General features: G+C 48.5%; 10 protein-coding genes across 12 annotated transcripts; 4 read left to right on the plus strand and 6 right to left on the minus strand.

Moving 5' to 3' along the window:
- Nucleotides 1-129: 129 nt before the first annotated feature.
- Nucleotides 130-2,595, minus strand: PV09_08261 (uncharacterized protein). The gene is made up of 2 exons (XM_016362125.1): nucleotides 713-2,595; nucleotides 130-661 (listed from the first exon to the last, which is right to left on the minus strand). Exons 1-2 carry the CDS (start codon nucleotides 2,390-2,392, stop codon nucleotides 158-160), a joined length of 2,184 nt encoding a protein of 727 aa, XP_016210090.1. The 5' UTR covers nucleotides 2,393-2,595; the 3' UTR covers nucleotides 130-157.
- A 449-nt stretch (nucleotides 2,596-3,044) lies between these two features.
- On the plus strand, nucleotides 3,045-4,034 carry PV09_08262 (uncharacterized protein). The gene is made up of 2 exons (XM_016362126.1): nucleotides 3,045-3,700; nucleotides 3,752-4,034. Exons 1-2 carry the CDS (start codon nucleotides 3,170-3,172, stop codon nucleotides 3,887-3,889), a joined length of 669 nt encoding a protein of 222 aa, XP_016210091.1. The 5' UTR covers nucleotides 3,045-3,169; the 3' UTR covers nucleotides 3,890-4,034.
- On the minus strand, nucleotides 3,928-5,725 carry PV09_08263 (uncharacterized protein; the record flags this gene model as incomplete). The annotated part of the gene is made up of 2 exons (XM_016362127.1): nucleotides 3,928-5,295; nucleotides 5,348-5,725. The coding sequence occupies 2 exons, from the start codon at nucleotides 5,723-5,725 to the stop codon at nucleotides 3,928-3,930; spliced, it is 1,746 nt and encodes a 581-aa protein (XP_016210092.1).
- Nucleotides 5,726-6,019: 294 nt separating this feature from the next.
- On the plus strand, nucleotides 6,020-7,510 carry PV09_08264 (uncharacterized protein). Its single transcript, XM_016362128.1, has one exon. The coding sequence runs from the start codon at nucleotides 6,277-6,279 to the stop codon at nucleotides 7,453-7,455; it is 1,179 nt and encodes a 392-aa protein (XP_016210093.1). The 5' UTR covers nucleotides 6,020-6,276; the 3' UTR covers nucleotides 7,456-7,510.
- On the minus strand, nucleotides 7,485-9,423 carry PV09_08265 (uncharacterized protein). The gene is made up of 2 exons (XM_016362129.1): nucleotides 8,375-9,423; nucleotides 7,485-8,322 (listed from the first exon to the last, which is right to left on the minus strand). The coding sequence occupies exons 1-2, from the start codon at nucleotides 9,170-9,172 to the stop codon at nucleotides 7,657-7,659; spliced, it is 1,464 nt and encodes a 487-aa protein (XP_016210094.1). The 5' UTR covers nucleotides 9,173-9,423; the 3' UTR covers nucleotides 7,485-7,656.
- A 458-nt stretch (nucleotides 9,424-9,881) lies between these two features.
- On the minus strand, nucleotides 9,882-15,037 carry PV09_08266. 3 transcript variants are annotated; one of them, XM_016362131.1, is made up of 8 exons: nucleotides 14,670-15,037; nucleotides 13,006-14,584; nucleotides 11,936-12,823; nucleotides 11,706-11,888; nucleotides 11,600-11,651; nucleotides 11,282-11,552; nucleotides 10,576-11,224; nucleotides 9,882-10,512 (listed from the first exon to the last, which is right to left on the minus strand). In XM_016362131.1, exons 3-8 carry the CDS (start codon nucleotides 12,099-12,101, stop codon nucleotides 10,184-10,186), a joined length of 1,650 nt encoding a protein of 549 aa, XP_016210096.1. In that variant the 5' UTR covers nucleotides 12,102-12,823; nucleotides 13,006-14,584; nucleotides 14,670-15,037; the 3' UTR covers nucleotides 9,882-10,183. The 3 variants fall into 3 exon arrangements, with proteins under 3 accessions (XP_016210096.1, XP_016210097.1, XP_016210095.1); XM_016362132.1 differs by having other exon boundaries at nucleotides 13,006-13,054; nucleotides 13,271-15,037; XM_016362130.1 differs by having other exon boundaries at nucleotides 13,006-15,037.
- PV09_08267 (uncharacterized protein) lies at nucleotides 12,817-14,762 on the plus strand (the record flags this gene model as incomplete). Its single annotated transcript, XM_016362133.1, has 4 exons — nucleotides 12,817-12,850; nucleotides 12,902-13,974; nucleotides 14,033-14,478; nucleotides 14,533-14,762. The coding sequence occupies 4 exons, from the start codon at nucleotides 12,817-12,819 to the stop codon at nucleotides 14,633-14,635; spliced, it is 1,656 nt and encodes a 551-aa protein (XP_016210098.1). The 3' UTR covers nucleotides 14,636-14,762.
- A 147-nt stretch (nucleotides 15,038-15,184) lies between the features above and the next one.
- Nucleotides 15,185-18,475, plus strand: PV09_08268 (uncharacterized protein). The gene is made up of 2 exons (XM_016362134.1): nucleotides 15,185-15,498; nucleotides 15,610-18,475. Exon 2 carries the CDS (start codon nucleotides 15,735-15,737, stop codon nucleotides 18,240-18,242), a length of 2,508 nt encoding a protein of 835 aa, XP_016210099.1. The 5' UTR covers nucleotides 15,185-15,498; nucleotides 15,610-15,734; the 3' UTR covers nucleotides 18,243-18,475.
- PV09_08269 (uncharacterized protein) lies at nucleotides 18,341-20,100 on the minus strand. Its single transcript, XM_016362135.1, has 5 exons — nucleotides 19,835-20,100; nucleotides 19,713-19,753; nucleotides 19,305-19,620; nucleotides 18,989-19,241; nucleotides 18,341-18,933 (listed from the first exon to the last, which is right to left on the minus strand). Exons 1-5 carry the CDS (start codon nucleotides 19,844-19,846, stop codon nucleotides 18,845-18,847), a joined length of 711 nt encoding a protein of 236 aa, XP_016210100.1. The 5' UTR covers nucleotides 19,847-20,100; the 3' UTR covers nucleotides 18,341-18,844.
- Nucleotides 20,101-20,308: 208 nt separating this feature from the next.
- Nucleotides 20,309-21,699, minus strand: PV09_08270 (uncharacterized protein). Its single transcript, XM_016362136.1, has 3 exons — nucleotides 21,279-21,699; nucleotides 20,833-21,226; nucleotides 20,309-20,774 (listed from the first exon to the last, which is right to left on the minus strand). The coding sequence occupies exons 1-3, from the start codon at nucleotides 21,555-21,557 to the stop codon at nucleotides 20,689-20,691; spliced, it is 759 nt and encodes a 252-aa protein (XP_016210101.1). The 5' UTR covers nucleotides 21,558-21,699; the 3' UTR covers nucleotides 20,309-20,688.
- Between the last annotated feature and the right edge of the window lie 1,075 nt (nucleotides 21,700-22,774).

The raw sequence follows: 22,774 nt of genomic DNA on the forward strand, positions 1-22,774 counted from the left end.
AGCGCTGGCCTTCACATGCATGTCGTACATATCAACAACGAACATGATCTCGGAAAACAAGGTACAATAATTGGGAGGTTGTAAATCCGGCTACCAGTGTTTGGTATTCCCAGTCCACCTCCCCCCCCCCCAAAAAAAAAAACCAAAAAAAGTCATACTACCTTCGAACGATTGTTTCAATATCATCCCACGTCCAATCTTGCCAGTTCTGGGTGGGGTCATCCATGAAAGATAATTGAGTCCACGTTTGTGGATCATAAAGTTGCCCGCGATATTGCGCATTTGGATCAGGCTGCATGTTAGGGTCCACCGGATAAGCCAGGAGATTGTGAATACTTGATGGTGTGCCAATCTGAGTTCGCGGAGAGTATTGAACTGATGGCGCAGGGGTCGTGGGCATGGCAGCCGGAGAAGAAGGTGGCATCTGCGCTTCCGCTGACGTGGGTGTATCCAGTTGGGTGCGGCCAGACTGCTCAGCTGTCGCATTGACCTCAACAACAATCTTTCCAAGCGCTTGCATGGACCCAGGCACGCGAGGATTTCCCAAATGGCGAGTAACAATGGCTGCCAGATCTCGCAAAACTGTCCGCGATTCCGAGTTTGGGCCGTGACGGTCTTGATTGACTCGGATGTCAAGCACAAGTACTAATGCAGATGCAACCTGTGCACTAATAATTAGCTCCATACCACCACCTGAACAGGGTTTAATTACTGTGAAGAATATATCAAACCATGTGGTGGCATTGAACTTCTGTATATTGTCCATTTTACGCAGAAGCTGACCAAGAGATTTTCCTGCGTCAATACAGGTTTCTGATACAGTAATAAGCGCTTGTTGCATCGCATGTTCTGGCGGATTTTGGGTGCTAAGCACAGCTCGACGCAAGAGTGCAGAGCGCGTGATCAGCACTAGAATGTAGTAATATTCAATGAAAAGGAGTAGAAGAGGCCGCTGCGCTGCTGGAGCCAGGGAGTTGGCAGCATCAAGCCTCAAGTGTGTAGGAAGCCCATCCTTCCATCTGTCAAGGTCACGAAGTATTGCTGCTGTTGGCGATAGTGGCCTATTGTATGCATCTTCTGGTTTTACAGACGAGCTGTTGCCACCTGGATTAAGCGCCTTGCATGCTGAACCCAAAATAATCTGTAGTTTTTGATACCATTTGTTGTAATCTGGAGGATAGTATCCAGCGGTTCCAAGAATTCGCTCATTCGGAACACCAACACTGCTGGCTATGTGTGATATTGCACTTGGCCGATCAAAGGATGAGACTTGCATTTGCTCAAAGGCGTAAAGCGTCCACCAAACTTGCTTCCGATGCTCTCGAGCAAGCCGAGGCTGGTTTTGCTTAATGTCTTCCCGATGAAGCCCGATGGCATGAGCAACACGAACTGCAGTGCCGGTTAAGTTCCAGCAGGCATCCCGGTGATTCGTGTTGTGCAGGTGTAGTGCAGCAAGCATTAGGGCCTGAACCGTGTATATATTTGACGAGAACAGTACACTTGGTAACAACGTCTGTACGTGCGTCCACCATTTCTTTTGTGCTTCTTCTGGAATCTCTATAGAAGCAACTCGACGGGCAAGAATCAAAACGCAAAGCACTTTGCAGAGCCAAACAGGGTCCGATGTCGTGTTTGAAGCTGCCCAGACCTCGTATGACTCTCTGAACGAATTCTCGTGAAGCACTGGAAAATCTGAATGAATGACTTCAAAATATGCATCCATGAGCGTCTCTAGCACCGGGCCATCGATCTCTCGTACCGCATCAGACGGTGAGCCGCAGTCGCTTATAGTCATACTTGATCCCCGACGGTCCATAATATTCATAGTCTGACTCATCCCTGGCGTCTTGGAGATTTCAAAGATTTGGTCTGCTGCATTGTTGCCAAATAGAGCAAACTCAAAGATGGAGTAGTTTCCAAGCAATCGTCGTAAGTTCAGATGAAATAAGAATGAGCTTGATGGGCCCACATATTGCATCTGTTTCTGACCGTCCGGGATCACTTGAATCGCAGTATCTTCCTCACCATCCGCTGGCGGCTTCTCGGCCTCGTCAGTCGGCGCATCACCATCGTCGACTTGGGGAAGAGGGATCCCTAGCGATTTTCCCGTTTCCTTCAGACTCGCGATCGTCGATAGGTTCGCCTCTGGAAGCAAGCCCTTGACAAGCGATTCAAGTAGAGTGATCCGACTGCCAACGCCCTCAACGCTGCCATATATCCTCCGTTTTCGAGGGACGGTGGTGGTGCATGCAATGTTGTGCAATTGACAATATCTGCACTGGTCTTGGTCCAGAAGTCTATCACATTTCTGCTTGCGAGCCTTACAGCGGTCGCAAGACGTCTCGGTGCGCTTTCGCTTGTCAAGCGGGACTCGTCTGCTTGCGGGATCCATTGGAAGCAGGAATCGCGACAAGAGGGATTCGCGTAGTATTAGAAGCACCCCAGAGAAGCCCAGATGAGGGGAAGTAGAGGTGAGAAGATGGGATTATTCTGGCATGTAGAGTACGAAGGGGTTCATGCATACACGTCGATCCTGGTTGGCCATCCACGTATGGCACCAGATCAACTCTGGACTCCCAAAGGCGCAGCTTAACAGTTTGGTAGGCATGATAAGCCCAAAGTTTCGCCCCAGTCCAAACGAAGCTCGAGCCCGACCGCTAGCAGATGGTTGGTCATACTGCCAAGCTGCTACAAGTTAGTGGCCAGCCCCTCTCTATCAGCAGGGTGGAACCCCTGTGCTGGCTGCGGTCTCCAGCTGCTCCAGTGCCCGGTCGCGAAAATTGAGTCAAGATTGACCGACACACATTTGGAAGCGTCCCAAATGCTCATAACTGTGTGAAATACTCTGCCTTCCTGTGGTGATCACGGAGCGTTGAAAGCCAGGCTCAGGGACTTCGTGGCCGCCGTCAAGATGAGGCTTGCGCTACTCTGATGCAGTCCACGGGTTCCGATATCTTCTCAACACGCCCAAGGACGCCTTGTGTCCGGCCGAGTTCGGCATTATCTGCTTAGGGCAACTTTGCTGCCGATGGCGGTAGTGCCAGCCGATAATGCTGCACATTTTAGTATTGAGGTACACATATATATGACTGTGTTTGAGGTTGTCTAAGTAATGCTCTCGTTCAATACTATCTAACGCGTCGTCTTCCCTGCAAGACCAATCAAGAGCATGGCCGACATCAGGCACCCTGAAAGTGAGCGTTACGCTTCCTCAGGCTTTGGAAATCGCATCGGATGGGGCACTTCACCCGCTCTTCTCCTTATCGATGTTTGTAAGGCGTACTGGACAGAGGGTAGTCCGCTGGACACACGGTCAAATCCCGCCTCTGTCGCTTCGATTCAGTCAATGAAGGCTCTTTTGGCGGCCGCTCGTGAGGGCAACTGCCCAGTCATCTGGACCCGTGTAGTGTACAACGACATGAAGGAGGCTGGCATATTCTATCTCAAAAGCAAGCCGTTGGATCTCTGGAAAGTGGGTGATGAAAGGGGCTTGGCCGATTGGGTAGAGGGACTGGTTCCAGATTTCTCAAAGGGAGACGTGCTGGTCGACAAGCGATATCCAAGTGCTTTTTTCGGAACGGACTTGATTACGAGACTGAACGTGTTGCGTGTAGACACGCTTGTCATCTGTGGTGTGAGCACGAGTGGATGTGTCAGAGCCAGCACTTTGGACGCTATGCAGCATGGGATAAGGCCAATGGTGATTGTGACGGTACCTCTCAAACTTCATCTCAAGCTTACAATTCAATAGGTTGTCGGCTCGGCCTGCGGGGATCGGTCTCCCGAGATTCACAATGCAAATATGTTCGACATGAACGCGAAAATGGCGGATGCTGTCAGCGAGGAAGAAGCCGTGGATCGCCTAAGAGCAGGCTGGAAGAGAGCCTGATCCGTCAGATTTGTAGAGATATCAAACAAGTTACTTCATTACGCCTTGCCCTGTGCGACTCCGCGGACGGATGATCGCGTAAAGACAGAATACAAATGCGGTTGCCGAGTAGCACAAGGGTCCAAATAGAAGCCTTGAACCTTGGAATGCGAGTCTTGCAAGTCCAGCTCATAGAAGATGTTCTCCTCAAACCCGGTGCGTGACCAGACTGCAGTTGGATACCTCATGAGCGCAATGCACTGGCCCGGAACAAAGCGATCTGCCACCACAATCTGACTGCCAAACTTCGCGTGGTTGTCCATACGAGCGCACGAAATAAGGTGAGTCCTATTCTCCTCCGTCCGCTCCACTGCCGCGCACGTTGCAGCCTCTATCCTGTCCCAATCCGCCGGATGCGCAATCACTTCGGCCCCATGCAAAGTCAGTAGTCGTGCCATCTCAGGAAGCCAGACCTCGTTTCCGATCATCAATCCAATATTCCCTACCGCAGTCTCAATGACGGAAAGCACATTGCCCGGTGTCGCCCATTTTCTTTCGGCTTGGCTCAGATGGAGCTTCCGATATTTGCCTGCAACCGAGCCTTCATTGTCTACCAGAAACGCTGTAGAGTAATAAGAATCGCCCTCTTGTTCCACTAAGCTCGCAACTATCCAAATGGTGCCAGCGTCTTTTGCAGCATGCTGAATTTGAGTCAGCACTTCTGCCGAACGTTGGGCAGCCGCCGCGGGATCACGCGTAACCTCGTCGCGCTTGAAAATAAACAGCTCTGGGAATACTCCAAGTTGCACGCCTCTCGAGGCTGCATATTTGATTTGACCGATTGTCCGATTTATCGTCCAGACCGTGCTGTGATACCAACTAAGCTGCAAGGTGGCAACTTGCAACGGCCGCTTAGGAGCATCCTTGGGGACAGCTCCATACATCTTTGCCACGGGCAGCGAGTCGATGGGAGCGACCAAGTCGGCATACATATCTGGTCTCCTAAATTCCTCCAACGAGCCGATGCCGCCTCCAAGAATTTTGGGAAACGAAGTCTCAGGCGTGATATCTGCCCAGACCATCCCATAGTCCGTCTCTCCAGCACAAGCCAGAATCTCGCCCGTGGGACTAATTATCTGCGATCCTCCCGTCCATGGGTATTGATCCTCTGGTCCACCCACGCTGTTGCTCGCAATCATCCAAACGTGGTTCTCGATGGCCCGTAGAGGCTCGTGGCTCCGCATCTCATCAGGCCCACGAGAGTTTAGGCTGTTGCAGAGAATCTCAGCGCCCTTTAAAGCAGACAAGCGAGGAACTTCCGGTACGATCCCATCTGCGCAACTCAAGAGACCAAGTTTCCCAATTGGCGTGTCGATGACCTCAATCTCTTTCGAGCCTGGCACGAAAAGGGCATACTCATAGTCCCACTGTGCAAAATCAATTAGCGCTCAGTACAGCGAATATTGGCGCTTCACTTACCAAAACTGTCTTGTGATGCACGTAAAGTACCCTTCCCTCATTTCCGATGAGTACAACTGCTATGTTCACGTTAGGTGGTGTCGCAGTTTTCAAATCCACGCCAGCGACAATGTATATGTTTAGTTCTTTTGCGGTTTCACAAAGGCCTGTAATATATTCACCGTCAATGTCCTCGCATAGTCGATAGGCAGTATCGCGATCCTTGTAATCTATCCTCGTTCGATTTGCATTTTCGGGCAAGACAATTAGTTGTGCTCCTGCCGCCGCTGCCTCTCTAATGTATTTTCGGCTCAATTCAAGATTAGCTGATACATCTGTGTGGGAATAGAACTGTGCGGTTGCAACGCGTATCTTGCGATGGGTACCATTGAGCATCATGATGAACTGGTCTAGTTACAACGGTTTTCATATCAAGAAGACAACCACAGAGTCCTCGCGTATTAAGCACATTCCTTTTGCGTCAAGTACAGTTGCCCATCTGCACCAGGCCAAATTCATAGCTGCATCGCATGCGCATCGCGCTTCGCATGCATGTTCACTAAGCTGCGCGATCCGACAAATGGTCATGCACCGGCGGAACGCGATAGCCATCGGCTCCCGTCAGCCGATATCCCTGCATGTATGCGCGTGTTTCAATCTAGGAGACCGAACCTCCGACATTTGCTCATCAACGGATAACCTTTCCACCCTTGAACTTGAATTTCCCCGAAAGAAGGGTCTCCGCTGAGGAGAAAACACTCGATGTACACTGCAAGATTTGGCTGGCAGCCTGATTGTCGTGAAAGGATGTGCCGGAATCGCAGGCATCCCAGATCAGTTTAAGGCGATCGGCCACAACAGACTTCACCACTGGGCAAGCCATATAGCTTAGCGAATTTACAGTTTCCTCAACATCTCTGGTTCCCAATCGGCATGCAGGAATATCAAAAATGGCTGCAGTGGACAACCTTCCGGCCTCGAACTCAACAGTGATCGTCCAAGCCCTGGATACAACGCTGTGCTTATTCGTCAAGTCGCTGAACTTCCTGGATCCGGTCATACCTGGCCATGAAGCATACAATTGTCCAACTATGGCCTTCCTAGTATCTAACCAGTCGAACGGAAGGAGAATTCTCTTCGATGCAGGTGGTAGAAAGGACTACTGGAATTACTCCCCACTTGTCGACCGTCGCTTCAAAAATGGTGTGAATGTGCTGGGCTTCAGGTGCGAAAAGGGGGTGGATGAGGTCCTCGAGGAAGGTGGAATATCTCTAGGGAGCTTGGAGGCCGTAGTTTGGTCACACTGGCATTTCGATCACATCGGGGACATGTCGAAATTCCCAAGAACCACAAGAATCGTCGTTGGCCAAGGTTTTAAGAGTGTCATGTTACCCGGTTATCCAACAAACCCGGAATCGCCATTGCTAGAGTCTGACTACGCCAACAAAGAACTTCTGGAGATAGACTTCGACGATTCTTTCAAGATTGGCGACTTTCGCGCTTTCGACTACTTCGGAGACGGGTCATTCTACTTGCTTGATGTACCTGGCCATGCAATCGGCCATATGTGTGGCCTCGCGAGGACGACTGAGGATACTTTCTTACTTATGGGAGCAGATACGTGTCACTTTGCCGGGGCTTTAAGACCAACGGCTGCAGTCCCGTTGCCTCCAAGTCTGGATCCGGGAGCTTGGGGTCTTGATGCCAGTTTTCCAGCACCTTGCCCGTGTTCTATTTTCACAGATTGCCACCCATGCTCTGATGTGGAAGAACGAACGAAGAGGCCATGGTATACAGCAAGCAAGGCATCAGGAAGCGCTTATGTAGACCCAAGAGTCGCGGATCAAAGCATCGCGTCGATGCAAGCTTTCGACGCAAATCCTAATGTGCTTGTGTGCCTAGCTCATGATCCCGGACTGTTCGAAATTTTGCCTCTGCTTAACAAGGATCCATCAAGCACTGTGAACAATTGGCGACAGCAGAACTACAAGGAGCAGGCTCGGTGGCGATTTTTGAACGAACTACCGAGAAACGGCAAGCCTGGTCGACCACCTTTGGTGCTGGGATGGTGGAAGGACGGAAGACAAGTCGAAAAAGATGACGCGTTCTCGGCACGTAGTGTGACATAAATGAATCGTTTCTTAGTAGATAAAGAAACATGCAGTCTCCAATTTCTAATTGAACAAATTATTCTTGTCCGATCGTATTCATACAAAGATAAAAGGAAAGAGCAAACTCGGAGTTCATATGATATGGTGTTGAGAAATTATTTCGTGGTCCAAGAATGCAACAAGCCATCCTTCCAAGACATGTACAGAACGTCCTACCATCTATCGTCCAAGTGCAGAAGTCGACGCTTCACCCAGTCCTGGTACCTTGAAAAAAATACTTTTCTGCTCTGTAAAGTGCTCGAGCGATTCCAGTAGTGATTCTCTACCAGTCCCACTTCCCTTCCAGCCACCAAATGGCAAATCCCAGCATCCAGTGGGCGAGGCGCAATTGACGCCGACCATGCCGGATTCAAGTTTCTTGCTCACTCGAAGTGCGCGCTGAAGGTCTTTTGTGAACAGGGCCGCGTAGAGCCCGAATTCTGAATCGTTGGCCTTCGCGATCACCTCCTCTTCCGTATCGAAAGCATTGATCACAACGACCGGCCCAAATATTTCATCCTTCATAATTTTGCTGTCCTCCGGTTGATTAGTGAAGACGACCGGGTGCACCATGTTGAGCCCCTCGGCTTTTCCTTCCAGGACTACTTCGCCGGTTTGCTTTCCAATGTCAACGTACTTCAGCACAGTTTCGTACTGTGCCTTGTCCGCTTGTGGTCCATGGTTTGTGCCAGAACGGGTTGGGTCCCCGAGCTTGCGCGAATTCGCTATCTTCTTAAAGGCTTCTGTGAACTTGTCCTTGATCGACTTTTGCACGTATATTCGCGAGTTTGCCATGCAGGTCTGACCCGAGTTGTACATGATACTGAACTCGGTCGCCTTCACCGCCTAACACAAGGTTAATACATTGCATATTGCGTGCTCCAGAAGGTTTGCCTACTTCATCGATATCAGCATCTTCAAATATTATTGCAGGGCCCTTGCCACCAAGCTCAAAGACGACCTTCTTAAGATTTGAGTCTGCAGAAGCCTTTTGTATTGCGCGGCCAGTTCTCGTCGATCCAGTGAAGCTAATGCATCGTATCTTCATGTGCGTCCCCATTGCCTGGCCTGATATTTGGCCGTGGCCGTGGATGACATTTATAACGCCAGGAGGAAACCCGCACTCCTCGATCCATTGAGCAAGTTTCCACGACGTTAACGGCGCCTTCTCCGACGACTTGAGGACGACACAGTTGCCGGCTGCCACAGCAGGAGCAACCTTTTTGGAAAAGAATACAAGCGGCGCATTCCAGGGAATGATCACTCCCACGACGCCAAATGGTTGGCGCAGCGAAATGTTCAGAAAGCCTGGCGTGTTGAGCGAAGTGTGGCCAGTCGCGTACGCTGCTTGAGCAAAATATTCGAAGTGCACGTTGGCATAGTCAGCGTCGAAGTATCCGTCCACCGGTCGACCCATCGACACGGCATCGAGCTCGGCGAGCTCTCTCTTTGCCGCGAGGACTTTCTCCGCCATCCTTTTGAGAGGCTTGCCCCTCATCTGTGGCGACAATGCGCTCCAGGCTGGGAAAGCAGCTTCAGCTGCTGCCACAGCGGTGTCGACATCCTCAACCGAAGCCTCCGCGACTTTGGCGACTAGTTCGTTCGTGAACGGAGATCGCAGCTCAAATGTTTCGGCTGTCGACGCGGGCGTGAATTTGTTGTTGATGAACAATTGCGCCTCGTACGGAACACCCATTTTTTTCACGAATAAAGGGCAAAGTGTGCAGCGATCGCGATACTGTTCATAGCTTAGCGCACGACACACTGTTTATATCAGAATCACTTCTCGTCTCTTTAAACAAGAACGTATGCATCGCCGGACTCTCTTGCAACGAGATTGGGTCATGAAGATAGCTCCCCTCATCGGATGTTTGCCGACGGCAAATTGCGGGCGTAACACCGAAGGAACACCACAGATAACCCAGAAGCTGGTTCAAGCTATCATATCTCGAATCGATATCGATTCCACCTAGACCGAAGTGCACGAATAAGAGACGCCCCAATTTGGCACGATAGCACGTGCTTCGTCTAGATTGATTTCTAAGCTTGCCAGGAAAATGAGCATTCCGAGCTTCTGGGCCATGATCGCTCTGACAAGCGTAGTCATGTGGAGAAGCCTTATCAAAATCTCTATCATTCTATGAAAAGACCGTCGTGGCTCCACGCAAGATCCACAGACTTCATTTTTGATGGCTATCACACACATTGATACATTGCCACCTTTCAGTCGAGAGAACAGCCCCGGGAACAAGAATCAAAACCGTCCCTTGCTCACTCGCAAATATGTAGAGGGACAGCACTCTGGGAAACACGTGGTGATGTCTGTTCTTGAGGCAGAAGGAGTCCTCCTTCATTCATGCGAACATGTCCAATTATGCTCAAAATTCAAATTTCGATCGTACTTACAAATATTCATCATCCTGGAAGGAAATGAGATCTCAGTCGATGCTCATAAAGATTCGGAGGATGCAATAACTCAGCAAATGTTTGGCATCATACCAGGCTTTGAGACTCTATATGATCCCGTGTGCTTTCTAAAGAATGTGAGATCTACATCATTAATCGATTATTCGAGACAGATTGACGTGCATCAAAATCTCCATAATCTCAATATTTCAGTCCCAACAAATGCCCCTGTCCAACGTAAGAAAAAAAAAAAGAAAAAAAAAGGGGGAAAAAAATTGTGGATACTCTTTCGACAGTAAACCTACACCTTTGCCTCGGTAAACTCAGCTGTTTTGCCATATTCCTGTGTTTTATCGCTCGCCGAATCAACTATCTCCACGATGTGACCATCGATATCGAAGTCAACCTGCACACCTAGCCCCGGAGGTGGAAAGACCATGTTTATCAAATAGTACAGACCACCAGAAACTAGGTATCCGAAGAAGTATGAGATTTGGAAGAACCGAATCCATGTCTCGCTGACCGGGTTTCCGCCAGTAGCGTTGATAAAGCCAGGGAGAGCAGGAAACATTCCGAGGAAGTATGCCAAAAAAGCTCTCCAATTGATGCCATTCCAGAACCAATATATACCTAGAGCATGGCCATTAGTAAGAAATGGACGAGAACATGTAGAGATTCTGCTAAAGAGCTTACCGTGTGGTTGAAAGAGCTCAGGAATGTTCCACTTCTGCTTACGTACAAGCCAGAAGTCGACGACAAGAATAGAAGCTGCGGGGCTCAAGAAGACTCCAAAAGAGCTAAGTACAGTAACCAGAGTTGTTGCCTGGCTTACAAATCGCCAAGGCTGAGCGAGGATGCCAACGACTGAGAACAAGATAGAACCACGGCGCTGTGACAGATATTTGGGCAACAAAATTGCCATGTCCATGCCAGAACAGACACAATTCATAGTGTAGTTCACAAAGACTGTGACAGATAACAGCCCAACACCGGCGAAGAAAGTAGCCGCGCGGCACTTCGCCGTATATGTATCTGCCTGCACTTGCTGCAAAGAAATCAGAGGATTCCACTGCACTTCAGCATTATCGTAGTACGACGTTAATGCAGAAGCAGTGATGACTCCCATAAGGGTCGTTAGAATTACTGTGATAGCGAGAATTGGAATCGCCGGAGTAGAGCTATGTCGACGTTTGCTATATCGGCTCCAATCAGCGAGACGCTCAGATCCCCCCGTATAGGTTCCTGCGACAGAAGTAATGGCTTGTACGATACGAAAACCTTGTTCGGTTTTTGAGAGCGTGAATGCAGGTTTAACTAGATTTCCCGGGCTTCCACCGTTCATCTAACGGCGAAGTTAGTTTGTCTCAAGTCCTTTTTTCTGGTAAGACGATGGACATACAGCTACCGCCCATCCTAGAATACCACACAGGGTAGCTGCAGAAATCACAACATTCGCCTCGAGAAACTTAACAATTCTATGGGCAGGAATAAAGTAGATGATTGGCAAGTACAGGATAATGAAAAGAACGAATCCAATAAGCTCTTTGGTGGTAATGGCTGAGCTCAACGGAATAGTATTCTTCATCCTCAGAAATGTTGGAAATATCGCGTTTAGTATGATAACGAAGGCTTGGCCTCCAAAGTACATTTGGATGCCATAGAATACAAAGCTATCCTTTGTTAGATGCCGAACACAAGAGTCAGTCTACCTTCATACCATTGAAAAATGTTAAGTATGATGCAGAAATAAGAGCCCCAAAGCCCCCAGGCTACAGGAAGGAATTAGCGACTTTAGATGATAATCAGGACTCTGATAAGCTCACCTGCGCGGGCATACGCGCCGTATCCGAGCGCGAATTTAGCACCTGGGACTCCGCTAAGGTAGGCGCTGCCGCAAGCAAGAAACATGCCAATACAGGTGGCGAGCATAGCTTGCCACGCCGTCAAGCCAATACCAATGAATGAGGAGCCCATCGTGAAAGAGCTAAGACAAATGCCACACGTACCTGTCTGCGTAAGCATCAAAATGTGCTATGATCTCAGACAAACATACCCCAGTAAGCCATGTAGGCATATACGCCATAAGTTCGTTTGTCATGAGGAATCGGGTATGTGTCTCTGTTCCCCCATCGAGTAGTCTCGATTTTCTCATATTCATCGTCCGTAGGTTTCACCTCAAGGGCTTTGGATATTTTATGGAGCTTTTGTCGAAACGACATCTTGCAAGAAATTTAGACAGCGAAGACTGAGGTTTACCACCAAAATTCCAGGTTGTCGACCTGAGACTTCCAGGGATTATAAGCACCTCTTATCTCGGCAGCCTGGAATTGGAGTTGATGGCATTTGTCGAGATGCTTGTCATTAGGAACAACTGGAGTAAGCCAAGTCGCTTGCGTCAGTAAGTTCTGGCCCAAGGCCACAGCCAGCGAAGATAAGATCTCTCAAAACCAGGACAGCTTCCATTCATGCATGAGGATGGCTAGTCAGGCCCTAGCCAGCCTTTCGCCGTTCTTGGACAAGGGTTACAACAAACATCCGTCGGATATAACAGCCGATCGGGCGCAGCTTGGCGGAGATAGTCGTCAACAAACTAAGCGCATCCCAGCCATTATTATTAACGTGCAGCAGAGAAATACCTGTAGGTTGAGAAAAGCCCGATATCCCAGTCTAAGAAATAATGGTTAAGCTTGATTAACGTTCTCGCAACTAGTTCAGCTACCATGCAAGCCTAGACTGGGATATTGGTCAGTATGCTTCCGATGATAGACATTGTGTTCGAGAATGGTCTCTTTTTAATTCAGAGTTCATCAGGTCTCGTTGGTCTGGAACGATCGAAAAAATTAGATGGAATCGTGGCGGCCGAATCAAGTCATATATGCTGCACACTAGAGAAATTATTGGAGAGGCATGAAATCGTTCGCTCGCATTTTGAACATGGATTCTGAATATGATTTTATCGTCATTGGGGGTACGACAATATCTTCTGTGGGAAATTGCCATTGACGCTAACAGTTGGTAGCTGGAGCATCAGGATGTGCAGTTGCAGCCCAGCTAGCTCAAACTGCAAGCCGACCAAAGGTCGTTCTTTTGGAGGCAGGCTCGCCAAATGGAAATGAGACGTACCTTGAAGCTTCAGAGCGTTTCAACGTCGCATTCGACCCAAATTCATTTCCTAATTGGGGTTACAAAACGGTTCCACAACATCAGTTGAACGGACAAGAGGTTGACTATTCGCGTGGTCGGGGTTTAGGCGGAACAACTAGTATCAACTTCTGTGGCTGGCTAGTAGGGCCGAAAGACGATTACGAGGAATGGGCAAGACTAACAGGAGATGACGATTTTCGCTGGTTGAACGTAAAGAAGTGTTTGGATCGAATCCAGCACTTACATCCCGAAATTCCCGTTCCAGAGCTTAGAAAGTATTTGAAAGCAAGTCCGGATCATAGCACTTCAGGGAAAATCGATATCTCCTACGGTGGGCCATGGATTCCTGATATAGGAAACATCTTCGTCGCAGCGGAACAAATTGGCATGAGAGTGAACGCGGATATCAATGACGGTGATCCTATTGGTCTTGGCATGGGCACTGTCAATTGCTGGAAAGGCAAAAGGATACACGCAGCGGCAGCATATCTACCTGGATGTGGTCCTAATTTGACTGTCGTGACCAATGCACTAGTTTCCAAGATTATGGTTGAGAACAAGCGCGCGGTCGCTGTAGAAGCTGCGGACGGTAGGGTGTTCTTTGCGCGTAAAGAAATCATTCTCTCAGGAGGGGCTCTAAACAGCCCTCAGCTTCTCCTGCTATCAGGTATCGGCCCCAAGGAAGAAATTGAAAAGCATAGCATTAGAACCGTCCACGATCTTCCTATGGTCGGCAAGAACCTGCGGGATCACTGCTACTCCGCTGTTGGTATTGTTGTAAAGCATGGGCCAGACTTTGTAGAAACGGATGTTGCTCCACTCTGCCCTAGCCCGATGGCTTTTCTAAAGAGCGCAGCGGCGATGAGTTCAAAGGAGTTCGCCAGTTTGCCATGCGACATCCAACGACACCTTTCACAGCCAACGATACCAAACTTTGAAATCGCTACCGTAAGTGCTTCTCGGTGTTATGTCAACGCGAGAGACTGATTTTGACGAGCGTCATCAGCATACACCACCATCAATGCTTGACTACGAGCCTTCACCAGATGTATCCTTTGTCGGAGCCATATGCATTCTTGACAATGCACAAAGTCACGGTACATTGACGTTGAAATCTGCCGATCCCAACGAAGCTCCTATCATAGATCCAAAGTTTGCCACCCACCCTTTCGACCGGAAAGTCCTCATAGACGGTATTCGGCAGACAATTCGGCTTCTTCAGGCGCCTATATATGCAAAGAACACTATCGAAGTGCTTGGACCGGATCCAAACGCGGATGATGAAGAAATCTGGGAGCACATTCGCACGCATTTCGGAAGCTCGTGGCACATGTCTTGCACTGTCAAGATGGGACGAACGCCCGACGAGGCATGCGTTGACTCCAATTTCAAAGTTTTCGGACTAGAAGGTCTGCGAGTGGCGGACATGAGCGTCTGTCCGTTTGTGCCGAAGTAAGTGATAAGAAATGCGACGCCATGGGTTCCGAGCGCTAACAAAAGACAAAGCAACCATGTCCAGTCGACGGCATATGTCTTGGGTGAGATCCTGGCGGAAAAACTGGCAAAGGAATATGGCCTAGTTAGCTCGACCGTTGACGCGAGACTGTGATCGGCTGAGCGCTGATGAATATGAAATGCCCTACACGAGATTGTGCCTGACTGCAACGCGTTGTATTGTGGACTCCAGAGAACGGCCTTGAGGTGAAGAGGAAATTCAACGAAGACGCCGGGCTCAGTGGCGGGCTGAGTCGCAGTAAGCAAGGCGACAAAGGTCGAGGCCTGTGTCGGCTCGGTAACGGTTATTGGGAAAGAATTTGATGTTCAGAGCGAAGAATGTCGACCTCAGGCATGGCACTCCAGGATAGATAGGTCGTTGGTCGATCAGATCTGGCGCAGTTTCACCAGAAGCAAGTAGGACGTAATGAAGAGCGGACAATTGTAGTATGAGATGCAGGTTCCTCAAGAGTAGAACCGCAGTACTCGTTATGTTGTGCTGTCGATACGAACGGGCCAGCTCGTGCTTTGTCCAAGCACAAGAACAGCGACAGAACGCCTGAGGCTGCTTGCAAAAGTGGGGCAGGAGCGCCGGACGCGGGCGTCAGAGTGGCGCCTTCCCGTCCTGGAGCCTTCCTGGCCAGGCTGACCCCTCCATGCTCACCACCACCACCGCCACCGCTCCACGTCGCCTTGGATCTCCCCGCTTCGTGCCAGCTTCGATGTTGCCTGGCGCCTTCTCAAGCAGCATCCCTCAGCAGCGTTTCTCTCGCGACAAAGACATAGCTCTCTGTTGACTTGATTACCTTTCGTTCCTGCTTGACGCCTCGCTCTCTGCGCCAGCAAAGCTCTCGCCGGCAGATCGTGCCTACTGCGGGTCTGTGGAACACGTACGTGCCTAGCTGAGCTGAGCTGTGGACGTGGACTTCCTCTCGCCCCTCTTCTGATTCCGTTCGAGTCTGTTGGCACTTTGACCAGGTTTGCAACCATCGCTGCTCATCTGTTCCTCTCTTGCAACCCCACTCCATCTGCATACCTATCTCCTTGTTGCACGAGCCAAACACGGCTGATGCTGACTCGCCATGCAAGAACACAGAAGTAGCGCGTGGAGCTTCGCTAGCCCCTGTGGACAGGACCGCGACACTGCTCTCAGCTTCTCCTCCGTACTACTTGACAAGTCGATAGCGGGCCTCGTGTCCTCTCATTCTCTCAGCATGCGGCCGTCTCGCGCACCCAGCGAGGCACCTTCTGCCCTCGAAGACTCCGTGTATGACTTCGTCTCCAACACCGATATGTCCGAGAGCAGCATGCTCTCAGACGAAGATGCTCACACTGAGTCCGTCGCCTCATTTGACGCGAACACACCGGACGATTTATCTGTCATCAACAGCGCCGAATACTCAGAGGAGGAGGAAGCTCTGAATACACCACTGGATAGCATTCTTCTCAACAGCACGTATTCACAGCAATTGACAGCCTCAGTGGAGGAACAGATGGTCGACGTTACCCCTACGATCGGTGACAGTGGTTATACTGCGCACACAGTCCGCCCGGAGCCGTCCTCTAGCTACCTAGATTTTTTCCAGAACGATCTCGAGCCCTGCAGTCCCCATCACCTCAACTTGGTTCATGTTGTGCAGTCAGCTGATCACCCTAATTGCAATGGCGAACTCGACATCTATGATGCCAAGTACGTTAGCGTGGAGATGCACATGACAGTGACAAAGGCTCCCATGCTTCCTCGAGACAGTTTCCGAGTCCTGATTTTGGGATATTACACGCATTCTAACAGCGATATTGCACAGCATATCAAAGCGGCGCTGCACTCGGAGATGCCCAAGGAGGATGTTGACAACAAAACCTCGCTCGTCATGCACCATTGCGTCTCGAGCCGCTTTGGTAAGGACAGGCGCCAGGTTGTTTTGACGATCGATCACCCCAAACATCTAGACGTTACCCTGTGCGGTGGTAAGGCTTTTTTAGGCAGAGATCCCTACAAGATCTGGGACCTTGCCATCTTTCTGCATACTTCTCTTGCCAACATCCCCACCTACGAGATACCAAAACTGGAGAGTACTTTTGAGATAGCCCGTCTTGGTATGAGAGCATCCAGGGTGCCGATTATGGATTTATCTATGTATCATCCACTCTATCGCGCAGTTCCCCATCTTTACACGTGCGAAAAGAAGAGCCTACACCTTCGGGTATCGACGAGAAGAACAGAAAAGTCCAAGGAAGTACTTTGCGAATTGCTCCCGGTCGACCTCGACAAATTTCTCGCAATCGAACCACATACTCTGGCTAGGCATATTGCTTGCATTACAGAGCGAGGTCCAACAAGAACACGAGCAGCGCCAACGGCAAAACGCAGAAATTCGCGCAACATCATCTTTAGTGCTGTTCACTCTAGCATCTACAGCAGCTATCAAGCTACAAGGAAGCTAAGCACAACGATCATTGGCCGTATAAGGCAATACCTACGATACTCTGAGAACGGACATATGATCGAACTTTTACTTGGTCTAATCATCATCCTCGTTGCCATAGCATTTTGTACTCAGATTCTGGGTTTCCCGTCAAAATCACCATCATCAGAATCAGTCTCAACACTTGGGCTAAAGGTCCCAAATTTACAGGACTTCAATTGGGTAGGCACATTTTCGCAGAAAGAACTCTTGGCTTTATCAAAAAAGCTATCTTCAGACAATATACCACCACCTCCAGCTAAAACTGCCGAAGCATTGGGGATGAAAAATGGTGATGACAAAGTTTCAAAAGCGACTCGTACGCAAGTGCAAAAACACGCTAGGCAAGAAAACGCACTCGAAATGGAGAAGAGGCTACTTCGAGCGGCGCAAGAGGAGTGGGCGGTGGACGTCGTCGACCCACAAACCATACTTCTCTATATTCCCCGTAAAATCTTCCCATATATGCACTCTTGTGTTCGTGTCAGCGTTCACAAAGACGGAGCAGGACTTCATGTAAGTCACAAGACAACGTCTAGCAAAGCGATAGCGGTCGTTATACACGAAATTCCGGCCCATGGCGATGTTTCCGTCCAAGTCCGCGGCCACTATGAGCTGCCGCAGATGGGCCGATTTCCTTTTTCCCATAGCTTCGATGTGTATCTGGGACATGGTAATGCTAGGACGTCATTTGAAGCCATGAAAGATTTGGTTGCACAGGAGTTCATCCTGGTCCAGAACAACGCCATGGAGCTCTCTACACGGATGACCACCGGGTTGCAACAGTACATAGACGAAATCCACCAACAGACACTGGCACTTCAAAGGCAGGCTATGGATCGGGTTCATGAGACCACAAAGTCTCTAATGAACTTCGTGCCGCGTAAGGATCGTATAATTGAACGAAATTCAAGGCATGAACACTTAAATCAACTACGAAAAATAAAGAAAGCACTTCGGAGGCAAGGAAAGCAACTTTCTGATCAATTCGAAGCAATGTTTCGCCCGCTTCAACAGATGGCTCGGCGACAATGTGAAGAATTTTCTGAGATATTTCGCTTGCTATCTTACTGGCAGCACAGTACAGCTTGGCCGGTACGAGCATCCGATTGGAAACCACATGTTGCTGCAAAGCGTGGGTGGAGTAACGCCAAAGGATTGCTTCACACGTTACGAAGGGGACCAAAGCTAACAGACGATCCAGCACGAGAGGAGCAGGTATTCAGTCGGTTAGCAAAGAATCGAGAAAGTAAGTAAGTTTTCCAGAATAGTAATTTTTGGCGTTTTGGGTTGGTTTTTTGTATACAACGAGTGCATTAAGGGAATGAGGCGCGGGACACACTGAATGGCCCCTGTCTGTTGGGATTTTAGACATGCTTCATATCTCTCTGTGGAGTTCTTTCAAACAAGAATATTTGCAATGTCGAAACATTCAAGAAAGTAAAGATACCATATAAATCTCAGCTGCAACATGTAACGGTTTACTTCGCCACATGATATTCGCTTTATGCTTCTTAAAAATAAGCTTGAAGTGTTTTGAAATTGTGAGGTATCGTTCCTCTTTGACCGATCCTAAACATTAGATGGCCATGCTTTAAAAGACGTCATAAATTTGTGTGGGTATTTTAGAGAAGCGTCATATGAGCCGCAGAAATTTTGCATTGAATCCTCAAAACATTCACACTCCACGATACTTCGTCCGTCATCCATCTTTGTCGGCCTTTTCGGTTCGCCTTGATCCGCGTTCCGCCGATATGCTCATAATATTCGGCACAGAGATCAAAATTTCCCTTGCGGCTATACACCGAGGACTGCCGACATCGTGCGATATCTATACCTTCTATTATGATATCTCCTGCTCACATATCGACTTTGCTGGACGTGAAGTCCCACAGCTGCTTGACCAGCGAGTCCGGCAAAGTGTACAAGTCCACATGAAACTCGCCATCTGTATCTAGCGATCAGCATCTGTCCTGTATCGTCAGTGGAAGCGAGGCTCTTACTCTCCACATCATTCTTCGTGTAGGTATCAGCAGTTTTGTTATCGTGGACAAGCTGGACCACGTGCAAAAGGTCGTCTTCACTGAGCTTCTGCAGCCCGTCTGCTAACTTCTCCATGTCTACGTTCTTCTCCTTACGGCTCTTCTTTTGAGCAGCAGCACTGCCGCCAGAGGAACCTTTCTTGACTCCATTCTCGACACTGACCCCGAGTTGTTCAAGCACTGCAAGTAACTCCGGTTTTGGATTTCGGAAGGTCTGGCAAGAAAAGTTTAGTCTAATTGACAACCTCACGCATGGAGTGACGAGTCGCTGGCTTACCAGAGTATGTGTTGCCTCGTAGCGCTCACTCTGGAAGTTCAAATCATGACTAATTGGATACTCTCTATCCGCAATCGGTCCACGGCCCACTAGTACACATCTCAATATCATATCGAACTCACCCCATCCACGCTCGTCGATTCTGAATGGGGGCTTCTTGAACGGTTGTTTTGGCTTGGGGAAAGTTGGATGGAGCTCGTAGGTGACTTTCTCAAAAACGGAGGCTGGAACGAGGTTGCCATTATCATCAAGCATGTGGATCTCGACCGACCATGCGCGCATAGGGAAGCCCTCCACTTCTTGGGGGACATCTGGACTGAAGCCACCATGTCAGCAACCGCTCATTTGTATTATATGCATTGGTTTGGGGGAAGCAGTGTATGCAACGTATAGATGGTGATTGCGTACAGGATGTGCTGCTCAGTAATGATCCTAAATTGCCTCTTGATCTGTTTCGGCGCCGTCATGTCAGCATGCTAGAGTCCAGAACATATGAGAGAACGGATTTGGATTTCGGAAAGTAGTCGTACTTCTGCAGGCATCTTGAGGGTTCTGTATCGCCTGTTTGGGGCGTTCCGTAAGCCTGATTAGGTGTGTTTGTTGCGGACTAGATCTTGCGATATCTTTGTGCTATCCTCTCCTCTGATCCGCAGATATGCGCCGCGCGCACATATACACAAACAGACACAGACAGAGGTACCCGTAGATGCAAAGTACAATATTTATTGAGATTTAAGTAAAGCAAAGATGGGCGCGCCTTAGAGGCATCAATTAAGCCCTCGATTTTGTCGGTCGCATTTGACGGTGGTGTCTCCTCATCGAGCAAGGATCTCCCAGCCATCCGCTAAATTGTGGGGCAACCACGCCTTCACACGTCGTCACTGAACTCACGAAATACAGCCGCTCACAAGTGATCGATCCGGTTACCGGCTTCGACGCAGCGCAGTCTGAGTGTAAGTGTACGCACAAAAATCTAGCGAATTTTCCTACGAACCTTTTGATGATACTGTGTAAGTTTCGGAAGCAAGCAGGAACAGAACAATCCCCACCAGCGTGTTAGTATTTCTCTATCTACAAAATATTCTATCTACGCTTCAGGCCTTGGCTCCAAAACAGATGAGAAATGCTGCCTCCATGCTTGAGCACCAATTTTTGTTTCCTTACGACGTGAAGTTCGTATAAATCAATAGGTGACGTTGTGCATTGTCGGTAGAGAAGCTTTTGAACGGGTAAAGGGGTATCGAAGCAGGAAGTGACGGTCTGGTGAATTGTATCGATCTGATGCTTGAAAATTGACTCGGGACTTGTTCTGGGCTTCCGTAACTACCGCATGACCGGGCAACGAGCCTGCTGATCTGCACTGTCCTAGCATGACTAGATCCTCTTACTCTGTCTTTGTTTCATCTTTTTTAAAGATGACCTCATTTTCTTGCTGTGCCTTGATGAAAGCCTCCTTGAACTGATTCGCGTCTGTGAAATTAAGCGTTAGCAAATATGATATTGCTTACGGAAAAAAAGATAGACCTACTATCACTGTTGGCAAAGCGGATCGCCAAAGTCTGAGCCTCTGGCTCGCCCTCGCTCACATCTGCCGCCGCATTCCACACCCATGAACGGTCGGAGCCCACGTTAGGGCTTAGTTTCATGTCCGGAACGACGTAATGATTCGCACAGACCTTGAGGGTTTTGTCACGACGCATAACCAGCCTCGTCTTGCCATTTTCTCGATGCTTAAGCAATCGAACATCTCCTGTACCTCTTTCCTTCCATTCTCGACTTTCTCGATCAAATTTGAACAGTTTAGCCCGCATCTTAAATGTACACTCTTCCATTTCCTCGTTGGTCTTGGTCTCAACCTTCTCTGTGAGGTGGACGACGGGTTCGAAATGGACGTCGGCCTCCTCTTCGGCCACCTTGTCATCCTGGGCCTAGTGTCAGTACTTTACACCGTCCAATATTCACTTATACACGTACGTCATCCTCCGCCTTTGCCTTTGAGCTACCAGAAGGCTCATCGACGTCGTCATCCTCCTTCTTAGTCTCCTTCTTCGGTCCGCCTCCAAACATGGAGAAGACGTTGTCTTCGACTACAGTGCCTGCAGCTGTCGCCTTCTCGGCGACCTTCTCAGTAGTGGATTTTTCCCCGGCATCCCTGCCACCAATTACCTTGTCCGTAGAAGTTTCATCCTTCTGTGGTGCTGCACCTGCCTTGACCTCGTCGGCGGGGTTAACTTTCGTGTCCGTGTCTGCCATGGCTAAGACTTAGGCTAGAATGGAATTTTCCAGGGTAGAAGCTGTGAAACGATATTATTAAGGGTTTATTGTAAGACAAATTGTGTGACCTTGCAACTGTTTACTTGAAACTCTTGTGTTGTGCGTGTTCTCTGTATGCGAGGGGTAGCAAGTGATGATTTTCATGATGGGTTGCAGATTCTGCCTCAGGCATAACCACGTGATGTTATCATCTTGGCTTGTCATTACGCTAACCAGGGTTGGCGAGGTTTCTAGACTGACAACCATATCAGGTGTAAGGAACGGAGAAGGCACAGACTTATAGGATATGTGCTATACTGGGGAAAATGGTTTATACTCTGAAGGGCATCATATAATAAAGGGGTTAGGGCCTTAGGTATTGTAAAGGTTTTAGGCTAACCGCCACTTCAGGGGGTAGGACACTCGATGTCAAGGCCTCCCTGAGGGTGAGAAATCAAGAGAGAGAAGCCTCCTATAAATAGGAACTGTAAAGAAGCTTAGGAGTAGGATAGAATAGTTAGGATAAGGGTATAAAAGAAGATAAAGTAATTAGGGAAAAATAAAGTAAAGATAAAGTAAAGCAGGGCAAAGCAGGGCAAAGTAAGATAAAGTTCTGTATAAGGCAAAGCAAAGCTGGTTCCTATTATCTTATTCTTATCTAAAGCTATATCTCCCTTTTATTTTCCTTACTCTCCTCTTCTTACATACCCTTACTATATTATATAATACCTAAGGCCCTCACTCCTATATTATATAATTGTCATGGGGTCACCCCTATGACACGTGATTGGCACCATCCTGTTGCCTGTCTGATTAAAGCAGCACCAATATCAGCTAATATAACCTAACATAACCCAATATTACCTAATATTAGCTAACTAGACTTCTAAACTAAACTGACTTCCTAATTTGATTTTACCGCGCGCGCGCCTAAATCCTAATTAGGAAAGGTATGATAAGGCCCCCTTTATATTCTCAGTAAGAACTACTTTTAGGCCTTCCCTTCTTTATATAATATCTTAATTATTATATAATACTTTAGTATAATATAACTAAATAAATAGTTAATAGCTTTATTAGTTTACCTTATATAATAGCTTAAGTAGATTACTTCTAGTGATTCTATAATACTATATTATATTAACTATCCTTACCAGCTATAATAATAGAATTAGAGGTAATTATCTATACTATATAGGAATAGATAATTATATAAA

This window comes from Verruconis gallopava (assembly GCF_000836295.1).
Source record: "Verruconis gallopava strain CBS 43764 unplaced genomic scaffold supercont1.38, whole genome shotgun sequence".
In the NCBI taxonomy this organism is placed as follows: Eukaryota; Fungi; Ascomycota; class Dothideomycetes; order Venturiales; family Sympoventuriaceae; genus Verruconis; species Verruconis gallopava.